At 39.1% G+C, this 20,568-nt stretch overlaps 1 protein-coding gene across 3 annotated transcripts in view; it reads right to left on the bottom strand.

Moving 5' to 3' along the window:
• TPRG1 (tumor protein p63 regulated 1) overlaps positions 1–20,568 on the bottom strand; it is a 358,132-nt gene that overhangs the window by 81,367 nt on the left and 256,197 nt on the right. For all 3 annotated transcript variants that reach the window (XM_084990688.1, XM_084990689.1, XM_013982284.3), the window contains one exon: positions 16,627–16,718. In XM_084990688.1, coding sequence (XP_084846814.1) covers positions 16,627–16,718 — 92 coding nt within the window. The remainder of the gene's footprint in view (positions 1–16,626; positions 16,719–20,568) is intronic.

The raw sequence follows: 20,568 nt of genomic DNA, 5'->3' as shown, positions 1-20,568 counted from the left end.
CCCACCTAGGCTAGGTACATTCCATCTAGCTGCTTCTCCCACTGTACTTTCCCCGTGCAGTCAGGCAGTTGTGCTCTCCCTACCATAGTACCATAAGCAAGAGGCTATTTTAAAAGCTTACACAAAAGAGAAGACTCTGAGCACACTCCATCCTTCTCTCTTTCCCACAAAACCACTGAAGGGCTATTGAATAGCTCTAGTCCTCCAGCACACCAGGCAGAAGGCAGGCACTAACAAGAGGTCCACCCCCTGAGGGGCTCTCTCCTCCCCTCCTCCCCCAAATTCACTTCAGGGGATTCACTTGATCAGAAGCCAGAGCAGCTGGCAGGAGAACAAGGACTAATTTTGAGGAGGCGGCAGAGAGGGAAGAACAGAGGGACAAAATGCAACAAAGGCTCACATCTCCCCACCTCCATTGTTTTGTTCTTTTAAATGGGAAAGATGTTTGCTTACTGTACTGTGTTAGTTACATCTCCTTGGGTACAGCAGACACAGCCCACATCAGGCGAGTCCAAGAAGAGATGTGTTATAAAAATACTCTGAGGAATCCCACAGAAATCCAAGAACAGGAACCATAGCGCAGTTGGGCTTTATGAAACCTGGAAAGTCACAAGGAATAAAATTTGCTCTCTCGGAGGCCGTCTCTTTCATGATGTCTGTGTATCCTTCTACACATCCCATATCTTTCCTCTTGACCGATGTGCTCCTTCTGCTTACTGCCAGTGTTCATTCCCCTTGAATTCCACCTTACCTGTGACCTTTGTTTCCTTAGTCTTGATTATCTATGAATTTTCAATCTGCTCTCAGAGCTAAGTGGCCTCTGTGGCCCTATATGTCAGTTCAGACTCTCAAGATAGGGTGTTCTATTAGTCCAAACAATTCCTTTGAGTTGCCTTTTGGGGTCTCAAGTTGACTAATGGATTAGCTCCTCTTTGTCCAATCAGCTATGGCCAGAGGCTGAAGTTATATAGTAGAAAACAGAAATTGCCAGTGAGAAGCACTTTTATTCTTTTTCAGAATTGTTTCAACTTTTTGTCTTTCCATAAAAAATTTAGGATAGTCTTGTCTATACCTACAAAAATCTTGCTAAGTTGGAAAGGAATTATGTTAAACCTGTACATCAAATTTATGGAGAATTGACGTCTTTACTATATTGATTCTTCCAATATGAATGTAGCTTGTCTTTCCCTTCATTTAGATCTTATTTGATGTCTTTCAGCAGCATTCTGTAAGTCCTATACACATTTGTTAAATATTTGCATTTAAATATTTTTTTCTTTTTTGAGTAATTACTATTGTTATTATATTTTTGTTTTCACTCATTTAATGCTAGTATATAGAAATGCAATTGATTTTTGTTACATTGAGCTTGTACTTTTGCAAACTTTCTAAACTCATCTATTAGTTCTGAGAATTTTTTGTTAGATTCCTTGGCATTTTCTTCATAGATTACCATGTCATCTGCAATTAGTGACAGTTTTCATTTCTTTCTGATTGACCTGTATTCCTTTTATTTCCTTTTCTTGTCTTATTATTCTGGCTAGAATTTCTAGGACTATGTTGAATATTGGTACTGACAGTGGACACATGCTTTGCTCTCAGTCTTAGGGGGAAAAAATTATCTTTTCCCAACAGAGTGATGTTAACTATAGGTTTTATTTAGATATTCTTTATCAAGTTGAAAGCTCACCCCCCCCATTATTTTTTGAGTTTTTGTCATGAATAGGTGTGTTGAATCTTGTCAAATGCTTTTTCTGAATTCATTGATTTGATCACATGATTTCTATTCTTAAGCCTGTGTATGGTAGATCATATTGATTAATTTTGTAATACAAAACCAGCCTTCCAAACCTGGAGTAAACATCACCTGGTCAGAGTATATAATTATCTTTACATATTGCTGAATTTTATTTGTTAATGTTTTGCTATTTTTTAACATCTATTTTCATGAGGGGTATTGGTCTGTAGTTTTAATTTTGTGCTGTCTTTGGATTTAGTATCAAGTTAATATTGAACTGGGAAGTGTTCTTGTCTGTTTTCCGAAAAGATTACGTAAATTGGTGTTCATTCTTCTCTAAACATTTAAGAGAATTCTCCAATGAAACCACCTGGGCCTGGATATTTCTTTGGGGGAAGGTTTTCATTACAAATTTAATTTTCTAATTGTTATAAGGCTACTCAAATTATTTATTTAATCTTGGGTGAGTTGTGGTAGTTTGTGTGTATTCAGGAAGTGGTTCATTTTATCTAAGTTGTCAAATGTACTTGTGTTGAGTTGTTAGCTATAGTTTCTTATTATCTCTTTGCTATTTACAGGGTTTGTAGTGACATCCCCTGTTTCATTCTTAACATTGGTAATTTGCATCTTCTTTTTTTTCTTTGTCAGCTTTCCCAGCAGTTTGTCAATTTTATTGAACTTTTCAGAGAACCAGCTTTTTGTTTCTTTAATTTTCCCTATTGTTTTTGTTTTTCATTAGTTCTACTTTTATTGGTATTATTTCCTTCATCCTTTTCACTTTGGGTTTGTATGTTCTTTTTTCTAATTTTTGAATCTGGAGCTTATATCATTGACTTGGGATATTTTCTCAATTGATTTGAGCACTTTTCCTTTAGTTCTATAAATGTCTTTCTCGGGACTGCTTTAGCTGCAGCACACACATTTTGATATGTTGTAATTTTATGTATATTCCATTCAATAAACTTTTTTAAAAAAATTTTTAAGATTCTCTCTTTGACTACAGATTATTTACCAATTTTTTTTTTTTTTTTTTGGCTTTTTGTTATTTCTTGGGCCGCTCCCGCGGCATATGGAGGTTCCCAGGCTAGGGGTCCAATCGGAGCTGTAGCTACCGGCTTACGCCAGAGCCACAGCAACGCGGGATCCGAGCCGCGTCTGCAACCTACACCACAGCTCACGGCAACGCCGGATCCTCAACCCACTGAGCAAGGGCAGGGACTGAACCTGCAACCTCATGGTTCCCAGTCGGATTCGTTAACCACTGCGCCACAACGGGAACTCCATTATTTACCAATATTTAGAGGTATGTTGTTTTGTTTCCAAGTGTTCAGAGATTTTCCTATCTTTCTATTATTGATTTTTTGTTTGATTCCACTGTAGTCAGAGAACATACTCTGTTATGATTTTGACTATTTTAAATTTGGTGAGGTTTGTAGGATATAATGGATCTTGGTATATGTTCTATGGGTGTTTGAAAAGAACATGTATCCTTGGTGGAGTTATTCTTGGCTATTACTTGCTAGAGTTCTATAAATGCTGATTGGGTCCTAGTGTTTTTAAGATCTTCTAAATCCTTGCTGACTTTCTGTCCATTTTTTATACCAGTTATTGAAAGAATGGTCTTGAGGTCTCCAACTATAATCATGGATTTTTCTATTTCCCCTTTCAGTTCTAACAGTTTTATTTCCCATATTTTTCAGCTCTATTCTTTATGATTACCTTTGCTTCTTGGTGTATTAACCCTTTCATCATATACAATTTCCTCTCAGTTTCTCTGGTAATTTCCATTGCTCATAAGTCCACATTTTTATTAATTCACACAGCACAGTATTTCAGAAACCACAGTAATTCTTAAACTTTTTAAATCTTTCTATTGAACATACTAGTAAAAGCAGGGCCTCTCTTCTCTTCACATTGATTACTCTCCCTAGATCCAACTTACTTTCCCTAAAACAGGGCATTTTGGGACAACTTAGGGACCCCATAGAGAGGAGACAATTTCCTCTTTGAGAATCAGGCAGCATGTTTATTCATATGAGACATAATAGTTGTTTGTATAACAGCTGTAGTGGCCTGTGTTGTTAGCCTCAATATTAAAATTAGGGTCTTATTTATTTTCTTTAATAAAACACACACTGGCAATCCCCTAAAAAATCAAGACTAAGTTTAAATTATTGGGCAATTATTTCCAGAATCTATTACTTCTCTAATAATGTCAAACATCTTATTTGATAGCTCCAAATGGAAATGCCTATATGGTGGTCATGAAAGAAACATAAAGGCAGTTGTATACTATAAATAGTAAACACATTCTAAAATAATAATTATGATAATGATGACGTCCTGATTTTATTTCCTTTGTACAAATTCTCCTATCTCCTGTGATTGATTTCAACATCCCAAAGTGAGGTCACTGGACATGGAGTTGGAAGAGACGCACTCAGTTGGCTGTCAAGAGTAGAAGAGCCACACACACCACTGCATCAGGGAAGAAAAAGGTGCCAGTAGAAGGCAATAAGTAGTGACAAGGTGTTCATAATCTGGGAGCACATACCTTAACTAAAAACATTCAAACTCAAATTTTGAAAAATACTGAGCCGGGTGGAAATGGCTTATGGATCCCCAATTTGTGACTCCAGGAAAAAAAAAATCCAAACTTCTTAGCCTGGCATTCAAAATCCTTTACTTTCTGCTTCCTTTCTGCCTCTCTGGCTTGTTTCTAGTTCTCTGACTCTTGCTCAGGGTAAGTCAGCCACACTGAACTATTTGTGGTTCCCTGAGACTGTCTCTGTTACTCAGCACAGACTCTTCCCTCTTCCTGGGCTGTTCTTTCCCATCAGATCTTTTTGGAAATTTCTCTTCCTTCTTTAGTCCTGGATATCCCCTTGATCTACCTCAATAATGTAGATACATTGAGGTCTGTGCTCCCACATAATCATTTGCAGGACTGTGTATCACCATTTGTCACACTGTGTCATGACTTCATTTACACATCCTCCTTCCCCACAAGACTGAGAGCTCCTTCAAGATGGAAATTTTAGGAGTTCTCCTTATGGCTCAGTGGTAAGGAATCTGACTAGTAACCATGGGGATGTGGGTTAGATCCCTGGCCTCGCTCAGTGGGTTAAGGATCCAGCATTGCTATGAGCTGTGGTGAAGGTCACAGACATGGCTCAGATCCTGAGTTGCTGCGGTTGTAGTGTAGGCTGGTGGCTACAGCTCCAATTCGACCCCTGACCTGGGTACCTCCATATGTTGCAGGTGTGGCCCTAAAAAGACACACACACAAAAAAAAGATTTAAATTTTATCTTATTTGTTTCTGTATTTTCATCATTTAGGGTGGAGTCTTGGCTTATTTAAGGAGCTCAGTAAATACATAAATGGATGTATAAATGAGTAAATATTAATTAATAATAACAATAATAAAAGCTAACACTTAGGTGGCACATAATATGTAGCAAAAATTTGTGTGAGGCTTTATTAATATATTAAATAATTTAACCCTTAAATTAGTATCCCTCTTTACATTCCCATTTGATAAATGATAAAACTGAGGCCCAGAGGATATAAGAGATTTATATACCAAGGTCATATAGCTAGTAAGTGATGGAGCTGCATTAGGGTTTTTTTTTTTCAGCTCTTGGCTTTTCCCCATTCCTCCCTAATTCATAGCAGTCTTGGGAAAACACTTTCAGGTAAGTTTGTGATTGCAGTAACTAAACGCCCTCACTCTCCTATAATTCAGGCTACTCAGGGACCATTAGCTATCTGGATGAGCCTGCTGCCATTGGGGAAGTTATAGAGAAAAGCAATGTGTTTAATTAAGTGGTTGTCTAAAACACCCACCCAGTATAAATGGATTCTGGCAACAGAGGTGCTTTTGCTGCTGCCAGAGTACTGCCACAGGTCATTAACATCTTGATAGATTTGAGGCATTTTTCAGCCTGAGTACTTTCACCCAATGATGGAAGAAGTCTCGTTGGGCATTGAACTGCTTGGAGGGCCAGGATGATGGAGGGTAGGACTCTATGGGTGGACATTATTAGTATCAGTGCGGGGCTTCAAACAGTAGATGACTCTATCAAAATTAAATGCAAATCAAGTGCATGATAGGTTCTGAGCCCCTACCATGTACCAGACACTGTACCAAGTCCCAGGAGGTGGGCAGAGATGGGCTTATAAATGTCAATCAGAATCAGGCCCTAACTTAGAGTTCTCGTCATGGCTCAGTGGTTAACAAATCCAGCTAGGAAAGATGAGGTTTCGGGTTCAATCCCTGGCCTTGCTCAGTGGGTTAAGGATCCGGCATTGCCGTGAGCTGTGGTGCAGGTTGCAGACGCAGCTCAGATCCCACATTGCTGTGGTTCTGGTGTAGGCCGGTGGCTACAGCTCTGATTTGACCCCTAGCCTGGGAAACTCCATATGCAGTTGCGGCCCTAAAAAGACAAAAAACCAAAAATAAAAAGAATCAGGTCCTAACTTAAGGAATGCTTTCCTCATAAGAAGCACAATGAACTATACTATGTAGCCTAAGGTGACCACAGAGAAGGTTATTCTGGTTGTGTGAATATGGAAAATATTTATGGCCACAGTATTTCTGAAGGACAGGAAAGGTCTGGATAGCCAGGAAGTAGAGAAAGCACATGAAGTAGAGAAAATGAGATGAATACAATCATAAGACCAAGGCACTGCAACAGGAACTCTGGGGAAACAGCAGGCAGATGAATTTGAATGATAGAATTTGTTAAGAGGCATAATGGTAAATCAAGCCAGAAAGGGAATTCAATCCCTGACATGCAGAGTCTTAAAGATGCAAAGAAGGGGATGCAGGTAGTGAGAATCCACTGCTGTCCTCAGATCATGAGCATGACAGTGACCTACACCAATGCTCCAAATGTTTAATCATAGAAATCAGATTCAGGTTCATTATGATGTGGGGAGGGGTTCTGAGGGTCAGCATTGCTAACAAGTTCCCAGGTGCTGCTGTTGCTGCTGATTCCAAGACCACACTTTGAGTGGCAAAGTCTAGAATAGATGGAAGGATAAAAAAATGAGTGGAGTTGGATAGAAGCCACATTTCAAATTATTAATTTGCATATTACATTTATCATTCATGACTAAAGTATGTAGTAATCCCTCACTCTGCAGTCTGTTTGGGGTTTTTTGGGGGGTATTTTTTAAATTATCAGTAGCAGTATTTTTCGTTACAAAAGTAATTCAGCACACCTTTTTTTAAATTGCCTTTTTAGGTCCACACTTGTGGCATATGGATGTTCCCAGGCTAGGGGTATAATCAGAGCTACAGCTGCCAGCCTACGCCCCAGGCACAGCAACACCAGATCCTTAACCCACCGAGCAAGGCCAGGGATCGAGCACGCAACCTTATGGTTCCTAGTCAGATTCATTTCCGCTGCCCCACGACAGGAACACCTCAGCACTCCTTCTAATTAGACTCTACAACATAAGATGTGATTGACCTTAGCCCATCAGCAGCATCTACCATTCCCTACAGGTATCTGACTCTTTTGGTTGATTCTGGGAAAAGACTAAATAAAGTCAAATGGACAACACAAGGCCAGAAAGATCTGGAGAGGAAAAGAGGAAAAGGTCTCTGAACTTGCCCAACAAATCTCTGTCCTCCTCTGGGCAAACAATAGACAATCAACAAAGAAACCAGACATAGGCACAAAGATCATTTAACCAATTTAAACCATGGTGATCTCTGTGTTAGGAGATGAAAAATCACAAAAGGTAGCAAGAACAGAGCAAGGAGGTGACAACTAGGCTGGGAGAGAGGTCCCGTGAAGTCAAGCCCTTCTGTGACCCTTAATAAGTGGTTGCCCTTAGACAGGTCATTTAATTTCTGGGTTTCTTCATCCATAAAATAAAGACAATAACTCCTTTTTGCCTTCTCCCAGGAGTCTTTTTCAGGGTCAAATGTGAGGGCAGGTGTGAAAGTGAATACAGGCACTGCTGCTTTGGGGATTAGTGTAATCCAGAGGCACCTGTGCCTGGAAAATGGTTCCCAGGCTCCTGTGTCTCAGTGTTGCTTTGCTCACAGGACATCTTTCTTTTCATTTAAACATCAAGGATAGCTCTTTCTTTCAGGAAGTCATTCTAAATTAAGCAGAGATGCCCTGCACACTTCCACTTACCCCACCAAGCCCAAGAGGCAGAATCCTGAGCTTGTCAATCGGTTTAAAGTCAGATAAGGGGCACCCATGAAATCTGGGCACAAGAGCAAAAGAACCATTTTAGCAACAGTCAAGGCAGCATAATGCATTGGAGCCCCATCTCTGCTACTTTAGAGCTGTGTGACTCTTCTGAGCCTCTATTTCCTCATCTGCAAACTGGAGGTAATATTTCCTACCTTGGACATTTGCTACGAGGGCTGAATTAAATGATAACCAACAAGTTTCTGCTGTGTAGCACAGGGAACTATATTCAATATCCTGTGATAAACCATAAATGAAAAGAATATGAAAAGAATATCTATGTATAACTAAGTCACTTTGCTGCACAGCAGAAATTAACACAACATTGTAAATCAACCACACTTCAGTAAACTGTTTTTTTAAAAAAAGTGAATAAAATTTTTAAATCAAATAAAAAGGTAAAAAAGATTGAATTATATGAAGAAGAATACTTTTAAAACTATAAATTTCTATAGAAATATGACCTACTTTTTATGCAAAAATGGGAGAATGCCCTATATTTTTTCATTTCTCTTTCCAGTTGTGGAGTGTTACTCTGGCCTACTGGTAAATAACCCTTACTTAGTGCTTCAATTTTAAAGGAATAATATAAACTTTTACATTTGTGTAGTCATTGACAGGTTAAAAGTAATTGTCCAATACATTACAAAACTACATGATATCTGAGAAAAGTGCAATGAAAAACCTAAGAAAAATGCCATTTAGAGATCATCAAAATTATACACATTATATCAATAAAATGGCAAGTGAATGGGAAGCACTTAACATAATATTTGGTACAATTTAAGTGCTCACTAAATGTTATATATTAATATTATAACAATCTTTGACAAAAATGCATGGGGAAAAGCTGGAATGATATATACCAAAAATTAACAGTAGCTGTGCTTCTCTCAAGAGCAGGGACTATCTAATGGACTGAAGAATGTATTAAGACAAATTCAGTAATTTTTTAAAAAATGGAAAAGTCTAATCAAGTTCATCCAGCTACCCTGACAATAAGTTGCAGAGCCAGGAATCAACCCCAAGTCTACTGACTTCAAATTCAGGACTCTTTCTATGTCACCAGGCTGCTTCCTCAACTTCACTTTCACTCCACTGTTTATATGGTCAACAGAGATAGCTGGATTTCAACAAAGTCTGAGGATAAAAACCCAGGTGGGCTTAGGGAGAGACAGGCTATGCAACATGTTGTATTTTCCATTGAGATGAAGAGCAAGAGTTACTTGATCCCAGCCACTAAAGGCCAGTCTTCTCGTTCAGGACTAAGAGGAATAAGCACAGCAACCCCCACCACCACTTCACACTAATGTCTGTGGAGGGAAGATCCTATCTCCTCCCGCCTCCTTAACCACTGCAGACAAAGACATCTTGAGTACATTCAACTGAAGAGCCACTTCATTGCCATCATATCGCACTTTTGGAGACTCCACAGAGTGTCAAGATGTTCTCCTTGGTGCTGGCTTAATGGACCACTTCTAACAGGGTACACACTATTTATTTATAGTCCTTTCCCAGAAGGGCCAGGAAAGACAGTGAGAGAAGGAGAGAAAGTTGAGATAAACATCATCCTGTCTTCATAGCAGAGAGGCTGGGCTGGGATAGAGTCTTGGGTCTAACTGGAATTTCCTTACGGTATTCTTTTTTGTTATTATTAAAGTGTAATTGATTTACAATGCTGTGCCAATTTCTGCTGTATAGCAAAGTGACTCAGTCATACATATATATACATTCTCTTATATTGTCATCCAACATGGTTCATCCCAAGAAACTGGATATAGTTCTCCTCAGGGTATTCTTTTTTTTTTTTTTTTTTTTCTTTTTTTTCTTTTTGTCTTTTTGTCTTTTTGTTGTTGTTGCTATTTCTTGGGCCGCTCCTGCGGCATATGGAGGTTCCCAGGCTAGGGGTCGAATCGGAGCTGTAGCCACCAGCCTACGCCAGAGCCACAGCAACATGGGATCCGAGCCGCGTCTGCAACCTACACCACAGCTCACGGCAACGCCGGATCATTAACCCACTGAGCAAGCGCAGGGACCGAACCCGCAACCTCATGGTTCCTAGTCGGATTCGTTAACCACTGCACCACGATGGGAACTCCTCCTCAGGGTATTCTTAATGGTTTCAGCTAACTGGGATCTCAATGGAGTTGACTGCATCTCTCCAGTTCTCCTTTTGGTCTCTCTGTCCATTCTTCTCTTATTCTCCACCCAAGTGCCTTCAAACTCATTTTCTAATTTTGCTGAATAATATTTGTGTATAAATGTAGAACTTTGCAGAGAAGCTCATTTGAACAAATTTGAGTGATATCCCTTGGAAAATGCCTTGACTGACTTAATTTCATGCCCTTAGCATCTATAGAGGGCAAGGCTATACAAATATGTCAGGATTACTGTCTCTTTTGAAAATGACTAAGGGAGATGACATTAGGACCATCTTTACCATAGATGGTACCACCATCTATTAACAACTATCTATCAACACCACCATGAAGAGGCTCTATGGAAACCTCAGACACATTTTTCCCCAAAACTATATTCAACAAGTTCTATAAAAAGGAAATGACAAGACTGTTGGGAGGATTAAGTGATACTGTGTGCCCAAAGTGTCTTATCCAGTGTTTGGCATATGGTGGTTTCACAATAAAGTAGAGTTACCATGTCTTTCTAAACCTGGGACAGTGGCACAGAAAACTCATCAGTTTGCCAGGTTATAGCCCAAGCATGGCCCTAAACTCTCTCCTCACAGATGATTAAACACAAAGACCCACAAAGGCCAGCTATGTCAGTTATCAGTTTATTGCTCCTCAGTTCCTAATGCATACTTCAATATATACTCTGTGTTAAACAACAGAATTCCTTTAAGCATGTCTGCCTTCCAGTGTGCACCATGTTATGCTTTCGCAATAAAGAGCATTAGAGAGATAGAAAGGAAGTGGTTTTTTGTAATTTCTGGCTTGGGCTGGGGGTCAGCAGTGCAGGTATGAGAGCAGCCAATGGCCTCTGCCCCAGCCAGAATGCAGACCCTCTGCAGGCTTGCAGCCTCTGCTTGGCAGTAATCTTTCCTCAGCCACTTTCATCCATGCATCAGTGAAAAAGTGACATTTTGCTGAATTGGATAATAGTTTTTGAATGCTGGAATGATATTTCCTCAATGTTTTAGTGCTGTGACACTGTCACAGCCACACACATAACACATTTTTAAACTTTTTATTGTTGAAGTATAGTTGTTTTACAGTGTTAGTGTCAGGTGCACAGCAAAGTGATTCAGATAGATAGATAGATAGATAGATAGATAGATAGATAGATAGATAGATAGATAGATGTAGATAGGTAATTTTCCACTATATGTTATTACAAAATATGGTTCCCTGTGCTATAGGTTGGTTATCTATTTTACACACACACATATGTGTGTGTGTGTGTGTGTGTGTGTGTGTGTGTATCAACCCCAAACTCCTAATTCATCCCTCCTTCCCCTTCCTCTTTGGTAACCATAAGTTTATTTTCTAGTTCTGTGGATCTATTTCTGTTTTGTATATAAGTTCATTTGTATCATTTGGTTTTTAGATTACACATATAAGGGCTATTATATGATATTTGCCTTTCTCTGTCTGGTTCATTTAGTATGATAGTATCTAGGTCCATCCATGTTGCTATAAATGGCATTATTTCATTCATTTTTATGGCTGAGTAATATGTATATACATATGCATCACATCTTTAACGATTCCTCTGTCAATGGACATTTAGACTGCTTCCATGTTTTGATTATTGCGAACATTGAGGGTGCATGTATTAAAGTTTTCTCCAGATATATGCCCAGGAGTGGGATTATAGGATTGTATGATAACTCTACTTCTGGTTTCTTTTTTTTTCTTTTTAAGGAGACTCCATACTGTTCTCCATGACATATCTTTAAACAATCCTCATTGTTAACATACCCCCATTAGGTATAGACAATGAACAAAAGAATAAATCAAACTCTGATCTCCAAGGTTTTCTTACTTCCATGATGTAATTGCTTCCACCAGGGCCAATTCCAAGCCACCGACAGGACACAGGACATCGGTGTGTGTGTAGTTGGTAAGAGATGAGCAGGAGCACACGGTCATGTATTATTCCCACCATGCAAATAGAATAGGCAAGAGTGTATGTAACAGCAAAAGGAGCCAAAATCATCAGAAGATGGGGACTTTTTATTTTTTTTTCTTTTTGGGGCCACACCTGCGCATATGGATGTTCCCAGGCTACAGGTTGAATCAGAGCTATACCTGCTGGCCAAGGCTGCAGCCACAGCTGTGAGAGATCAGAGCCATGTCTACGACCTACACCACAGCTCACAGCAACGCCAGATCCTTAACCCACTGAGTGAGGCAATTTACTTGGCATGAAACTAATTTAATTTAGCATACTATAATAATTTGTGAAACTATATAATTTAAACAATTTAACAATTGGCTCTCAAAATTCATGAAATTAGACCATTCCCCTCTTATTAGCCAGAGTGAAGCTCTGGCATGCCACTGAACCAGACCCTCACTGATGTTGCCCAAGTATCAGATTTGTCAGCTAGCCACCCACCTATTCCTTTATCCTCCACATTTCAAACACATACAGGCCACAAACCCTCATCCACAGTTCCAAATTCAGAAAAGCTCTGAAAACCACAGCCAGGGCACAAACTCACTTTGCAATAAAACTAGATCTGGACCAGCATGAAGCCATTTATTCTAATATCATGTTTCCCTGCAAAAAAAAATATTAATATGTTTGATTATGGAGGGCTGCCCCAGACCTCCATTTGGGACATAAATAAAATACACATTGTGTTACATTTATAAAATCTGAAAAACTCTCAACTAATTCATGAGGTCCCAAGGGTTTTGGACAAGGGATTTTGGAATTTCAGTGATTTTTGTAAAATAGAAATAGCTTCACATTTTCTCACCCATCCATACCTCTCTGTCACCTAAGGGATAGAATTAAAGTTCTTAAACATGATACACAAGGCCCATGAGCACTTTTCAAGCTTCCCCTCAACAGTTCCCACCTTGCTCTTCCATATCAAACTACATCTAGGAGTCTGACCGCACATGACTAAAGATGGAGCTGGGCTCATTAGTCATCCCACATCTATGCCTTACATCCTATGGGAAAGAATTGGAATCCAGCTAATGCAGGGGTGTGGTCCATATTTTTTGCTCTATCACTTATGTGATATTCATCTGGCCACTTCACCTTCTCTTCCTCACTTGCCATCTGTAAAGTGGGAATCCTAAAACCAGCAAGGATATAGGGAGTATAAAGTAAGTTCATGACCGTGAAGATAGTTTGTAATTTGCTGAATACGCCATCAATAGGGTTTTTACTATTCATCATTCTGAAACTGGAATACTGATTTGAAAACATACTTTCTTCACTTTTTTTTTTAAATTAAAGTATAGTTGATTTACAAAGTTGTGAAAACAGACTTTCTTTCAATCATTGGATGACCAGCCTGGGATTTCTCATCTCCTCAAAAGGAGCTGAATGCTGACATAAAGCCCAGTCATTTCTGTCATATACAAAAGTGTTATGTAGAGTTCTCTTGTGGCACAGTAAGCTAAGGATCTGGCATTATCATTGCCATGGGTCAGGTCTCTGTTGTGATGTGGGTTTAGTCCCTGGCTTGGGAACATCCACAGGCCATATGTGTAGCCAAAAAAAAAAAAAAAGTGTTATGCTTGAAAAGAGTTTTGGCAAGGTTGGGGAAATTGGTCTGTATTACAGCCCCTATAACTCATAAGAATGGGTGGGTTTTATTCCATTAGAAAGAAGAGGAAAGGGGACAAAAGGATCCTCAGGCTCTCACCTTTCTGTGGCCCTGTGTGTGCTTGTTTTGCTTAGTTTTGTCACTGTTATTTTGGAGGTTTTGTTTTTTGTTTGATTGTTTTTACTGTTGTTTTTTGCCTTTCCCTACATTGCTGCCCTACAAACAAACAAACAGAAAATTTAAGTGCAAAAGCATGGATTGGGAGTTTGGGATTGGTATATGCACACTATTGTATTTGGAAAGGATGGTCAATGGGGACCTGCTGTATAGCCCAGGGAACCCAGAATTCTGTGATAAACCATACGGCAAAGAATCTGAAAAAGAATGGATATGTGTATGTGTATAACTGAATCAGTTTTCTGTACAGCAGAAATTAACTTGACATTGTGAGACAGCTATACTTCAATGAAATTCTTAACAATGAAAAAAAAAAATACCACAACAATAAAACCTATATGCATGCTCCTCCTTTGACAAACAGCTTCCTAGCTTCTACTTGAACAGTTGCAGTGACTGGGAGCCTATTCATTTAGTCCAGATGTCTGAACCATCGTTATAACTGGCAGCCCTTTCCCTTACACGAAGGCAGTATGAACTAGCTATAGGATTAACAGGCAAAGAAAAGAAACCAGGAAATTCTTACTATGGTAGAAATGACTGGAATCAGATCTGTTCTTGAAAATAGCTTTTGATGAAGGGCTTGGGGAAGAAAAGTAAAGGAAGTTTGGCAGAGAGGATGACCAAAAAAGAACATAAAAATCCTATAATTTAAAGGGGATAAATGGGTTCCAATGTGCAAAGGAAGCAAGTCTTACAGAAAATAAGCAAATATAATTACTTGAAATTCTATATGCACAGGATACATACTGTTTTATTGTCCTTAATATAGATGAGTGCCACAAAACAAAAGAGAAATAGAAAACCAGTTGCCGGAGAGTCATTACCAATTCTTTGAGCGTCCTATTAAGTTCAGAGCTAAGAACAAAACTTGGGTCTTTGGGGCAAAGCTTTTCATATTTATCTGAAAATTGCTGGTTTTAGCAATCACCCTCATGGATGTTAAATCAAGCACACAATTATAGTGCTAAGCCTCCATGCAGATCACACAAGCAGATTTATCTTTTGACAATTGATATCTTCAGGCCATTATAATCACTGAACAAAAACATTGAAACAAACAAAAGGCCAAGTCAAATTTCTATACAAATAAAACAAAACAAAACATGCACCATTAAAGAAATTAAGGATTCTATTATTTGAGAGTTCAAAAACAGCCACCAATGGATTTTGAAAGACCACATTTGTCCAATCCTTCTTATAAATGAAATCCATTGTAAAAGCAAAATAGGTAAGTGTTTACTTCTGATGTAACCTTCAGAATTTAAGTAGACATGTATCCTAATCAAGGCAGAGTTTTCATCTGCACAAGTCATATTTTACTCTGTAGATGGGAGGTGAAGTGTGGAGAATAAAATGTAGCTTGGCAAAGTGAATAAATGAAAAGGCTTTTCATTAAAGGTAACCCAGAGATGACAGAGGTAGAGATGGATATGATAGAAATAAAGATAGAGGCTACCAAAAAAAAGCTTTTTACCAAGAGTCAATACTTGAGAATGGAGGAAGGATAGTAATATCCACTGAAAATCCACTCTGTGCTGGGGACTTTGCTAAGAATTTTACAATGTTATTTTTTTAGTCTTCATAACAAATCTTCAGGTATATAGCATTATCTTCAATTTATAGATGAAGCCATAAATGCTCAGAAGTTGTCAGGTTGGTTGTCAAAAGTTGATTTTAATTTAATTCTTAGAACGCATTTGAAAAAATAATGTAATACAGTGCTGAGACAGACTCACAATTTATTTGGTCCTGCATTCAATTGATTGAGGGATTTGTTCTGCTCTCTGAATGGTGGAATAGTTCAGTGTTGTCTTCCTAAAATTTACTCAAAGAAGAAGTCCCTCCCAGAAGTATAGAAATTTCTGGGCTTTTCTGCTAGAACTTTTGATGACCTTATACCTAAGAAAACTTCTGAACCAATTAAGTGTCTGAAACAGAGTTCTGATTGCATTTTCCATTTAATATTTTGAATGCTGCGGAAGAAAAGAGGTGCCTCTTACCCTTATTATGTGCATATTTTACTTATTATTGTAAAGATCGTGGCATTCCTAATAGTCACTGGGTGGTGAAGAAAAGGTCACACAGACACTAGAGTTTCAGTGTAGGACAGAAAGGTAACCATCTTCATGGTGCCTTTTGCAATGAAAACCCTGGTAGCTAAGCTAAGCCATGAGGGTGAATGGAGTAGTTATTTACGTGACAAGGACTTCAGTGTTAGATTTGGTTTTTATCCTAACTCTGGACAGGTGGCCTATCTTCTCTACCTGTGTGATTTCTCTAGTTTTGTTGCTCATGTTATTGTATGTAAGATAAACTTCACGCTGTACATATTGGCCTCATTCATCTTCTTTCCTAACTTTTCTTTCCACAGAACCCAGAGTAGGATGCTTAGTAGCCTGAGATAGTTGGAAAGAGAGTGCTTACAAGAGACAGAGATTGGAACTGGGGAGTTAGGAGGCTAATGCAATAGTCCTTGAGAAAATGATGTGGGCCTGACCTAATGTAGTCATAGTGATGGTTGAATAGAGCAACTAGCCTGGGAAACAGTGGCAGGGGTCAAACCTGGTCATATCGTCAGCTATGGCACACCACGAAGCTTTGCTCTCCAACTGGATATGTCAATTAATTATCTTACACAGTATCCAAGAGAAATTCTTCCATATGACCGTCTCCTATTCTATTATGTTGTCAAGGAAAATACTAGACTTCCACTGCCCTTCAGTTAGTTTTAAATACTCACTCTGTCAAGAGCCAGAAGCCTTGAATTGTCTCTCCAGAAGTCTTGGCTATGTGGCCTTTCAAGTCTTCCATGGCAGTCTCAATGGTGCCCGGCTGAGTGGGAAAAAGAAAATACCTAGTTGAGAGAAGACGAAGTCAGTCCTCCTTGTGCTCATGATTAGTTATCATATCCCTGCAGCTCCTCCACAAAGCTGACCAGGAAAAATCATTCTTGGATTTTCCTATTTGTCATAGGCACTGCCTGCCGGAGAGCTTACTCTTGAACTCTGGTATTTAGTAAGCTGCTCTCCTTGGGTGGGACAAAAGTGATCCAAGTCTTATGAGACTGACTTACTCATAATTTCTCATAGAAATGAAGACAGCCATTTTCAGAGGACCAGTTATTCTGATAAACAAATGTAAACGGAACTTTTCTTTCTTCAAAGAGTACATGGCAATAACATACAGAAGAGAAACCTTCTTCCAATGTTCTGACTATAATTTTAGCTGGCTCTGGGAAGTAAACCATTGTGGTTTCTTTATCTCTCTTTTTTCACCCTTCTCCAAATAGGTATTCCTACGATGTGCCTACATAGTAGCTTAAAAATGGGTTAACCCTATCTTAATAATAAATCCATAGGTCTTCTAGCTCAGTGAGTCTTAAACTTCAGTACACATCAGAATCACCTGAAGTGTGTTTTAAAACACAGGTTTCTGGGCACAGTCCCTAGAGTTTCTGATTCAGTAGTTCTGAGGAAGGTCTGAGAATATGCATTTATAATAAGTTCCCAGGGAATGCTGTAGGTGTGGAACTCTAATGTGAGAACCACTATTCTCTAGACAATCACTCTCAGCTTTGGCTACCTATTAGAATCACCAGGAGAGCTTTGAAAAATCCTAATGCCCAGGCTGTATACCTGCCCAATTCCATCAGATACTAAGTGGATGGGGCCCACATAACAGTACATCTGGATTTTTTAAAAGCATCCCAGATTACTCCAATGTGTAGCAGCTCATAGCTTACATATTATAAGCCATTTTATTTTTTAGGTGTGGAAACAAGGGTCTGTGTAAGGAAGAAATTCATCACATTCACTCAGCTAACAAATGGCAGACAAGACAGGAAACCCAGACATTCCATGTCCAGGCCTACAACACAGTTCTGGCCTCATGCCCAACACTGGGACAAGGATGTTGCAAGTTCTCATATAGTCTCTCTACAATAGGGCTTTATGCTACACACCTAATCTTCCATAAATATTAATATTCCTAATCCTCCTAGCCTGAGACCTTTCTCTCCCAAAACAAAATGGAATATCAGCAGAGCTAGGACCCATTCAAATATCTTCCTCCCACAGAGAAAAGGTGGTTGTAGGATTTTGGTTTACTTGTTTTCTCAGTCAATGATAAAAGGCTTTGAAAGATGTTGGCCACAGAGTCCACTGGTTAAGAAAAATCTCACAAGAGTTCACATGTGAAGTATAGAAAAGGGATGGAGCTGCCTCAGATGAGGAGGTGGCAAAAAGTACAGAATTTACTGACTTAGCTCTCCCCTCCCCTTCGATTAACTCCACACAGCCCATGTCATGTAGGAAATGGACAGGACAACTACATAGAGTCGAGTGACCTGGGTTCATGTTCCGGATCTATCATGAATACAGTCTGTGACCCACAGACAATTATTTGACTTTCCTCAGCCTCCATTTCTTTATCTACAAGACAACTCATTAGACGGAACCAAAGCCTCTAAGCCAAGCTAATGATCAAAACCTCCTGGAACATCTTTAAGAAAATATGATCACAGCCTTTATACCAAGAGATTCTGATGTCTCAATTTTTAAAAGTTTCCCGTAGAATTGAATAGTCAGCCAGTGGACTGATTGATTTCTGATTCTATTGTCATCCTCTGCTGCTGGTTAAAGGGTTGTCAGAAAGCTGATAGAGCACCCCATGCCTGCTGAAACCCAAGGGTCATGAAATCAGCAAGCTCTGGGACCTTAATCAAGTACACCTTGAGCTCCCACTGATAATGAGGTTATGCCAACATGACTGGTTTCAAATGATCCTGCTGGTAGGACTGAAGTACCCTGCAGGGAAATTTCCTATGATTCCATGACAACTGTCCCAACACCCTTCCTCAGCTCCCTGTGACACAGCCTGACTCGATCAGTCCTACCGGTCAGAGTTCTCAAAAAAAAAAATCATACTTTCTTTGATGACTCATCATGGCTATATTTCTTATATCTCTTCCTGTGTTCACATCATTTCTGCCTCAAGCTAATATAGCTTGGTAGTGAAATGAATGCTTTTCAGATGAAAAGAATTATATGCAGAGTTGGAGAATAATGAAATAATTCTAAAATAAGCATTTCGTTGAATGCTTTTATACCAGGCATTTTTCCAAAAATATGTGAAGATGAATTTTAAAAAATGGAGAATTTTTCCAAACCTAACGTCTTCCCTATGGGAAGCAATTGGCAAAATCTATCAAAGTGATCTATCTTTCGATACACACATTCCATTTCTGTGAAGTTATACTATACATACCCTTGTATATGCACAAAATGACATATATATAAAGTGTCCCTTGCAGTCTTGTTTGTGGCTAGCAAAAATTCGGAAATCAAGCAAATGTCTATCAATAGCAGACTTGTTAGATATATTATGTGACATATCCATGCAATGAAATATGATAAATATGTAAAAACAATGAACATGTTAATATGGAAAGATTTCAAAATATATTAAGTGAAAGAAAACATGCTCAGAAGAAAGGGTAAATATGCCACATTTTTGTGTGAAAAAAAGGAGAATGGATAAAGAAAAAGTATCTATTTGTACATTCCTAAAGTCACTCAAGAAGGATGCATAGAAAATAGTAACAGTGGGAGTTCCCATCATGACTCAGTGGTTAATGAATCCGACTAGGAACCATGAGGTTATGGGTTCGATCCCTGGCCTTGTTCAGTGGGTTAGGGATCCGGCATTGGCATGAGCTGTGGTGTAAGTTGCCGACGCAGCTCGGATCCCCACTTTGCTGTGGCTGTGGCATAGGCTGGTGGCTACAGCTCTGATTGGACCCCTAGCCTGAGAACCTCCATATGCCACAGGAGTGGCCCGAGAAATGGCAAAAAGACAAAAAAAAAAAGAAAATAGTAACAGTGGTACTCTAAAGGTAGGGAACCTGATGAATGGTGATGGTGTAGAGAGGGGTTTTCCTGCACATGTTTTCAGGAATTAAATGTTAACAATACAGTGTATTCTGGGAGTTCTCATTGTGGCTCAGTAGGTTAAGAACTTGACTAGTATCCATGAGGATGTGGGTTCAATCCTTGGCCTCACTCAGTGGGTTAAAGGATCTGGTGTTGCTATGAGCTGTGGTGTAGGTCACAGATGTAGCTCAGATCCCACATTGCTGTGGCTGTGGCGTAAGCCAGCAGCTGCAGCTCTGATTCAAATCCCTAGCTTGGGAACTTTCACATGCCATAGGTATGGCCCTGAAAAGCAAAAATAAATAAATAAATAAATAAATAAAGTGTATTCTTTACAGAATGGTTCGGAAGTCTCTGGAGTTCTATCTGTGTGCTCACTGCCTGTGTTCTTACCTTCAGCAAAAGCATCAATCAAGCCTTTAAGGAACAGTTATGCATTCTATCCTGAAAGAATATTTTACTCTCCTCCATGTGTTATTATTGGTTACTATAATAAATTAACTTCAGCCATTTAGTGTCAAAAATGAAATAGAGTGTGTGAACACTTTGACTTGGGTCCAGGACAAGGTTTTAAATCTCAGCCTTTCCATTTGCTGTGAGACTCATAATAAGTCACCTTGTCACCCCATGCATCAGTTTACTCATTTGTTAGGTAGCAAAAATGACATTAACTATAACACAGCTGTCAGGAAATGCCAAAATCTCTTGGTAATGCTGAATCATGAGAGACTTTATTATCATTCTTCTTGTTA

The sequence above is a fragment of the Sus scrofa genome, chromosome 13 (genome assembly GCF_054392235.1).
Source record: "Sus scrofa isolate SSC_HxYL_T2T_F1_AM1 chromosome 13, Sscrofa_HxYL_maternal_Yorkshire_Landrace_v2.0, whole genome shotgun sequence".
Taxonomy (NCBI): Eukaryota; Metazoa; Chordata; class Mammalia; order Artiodactyla; family Suidae; genus Sus; species Sus scrofa.
Note: the sequence above shows the minus strand (reverse complement) of the source record. Positions and strands in the feature narration are given on the sequence as shown.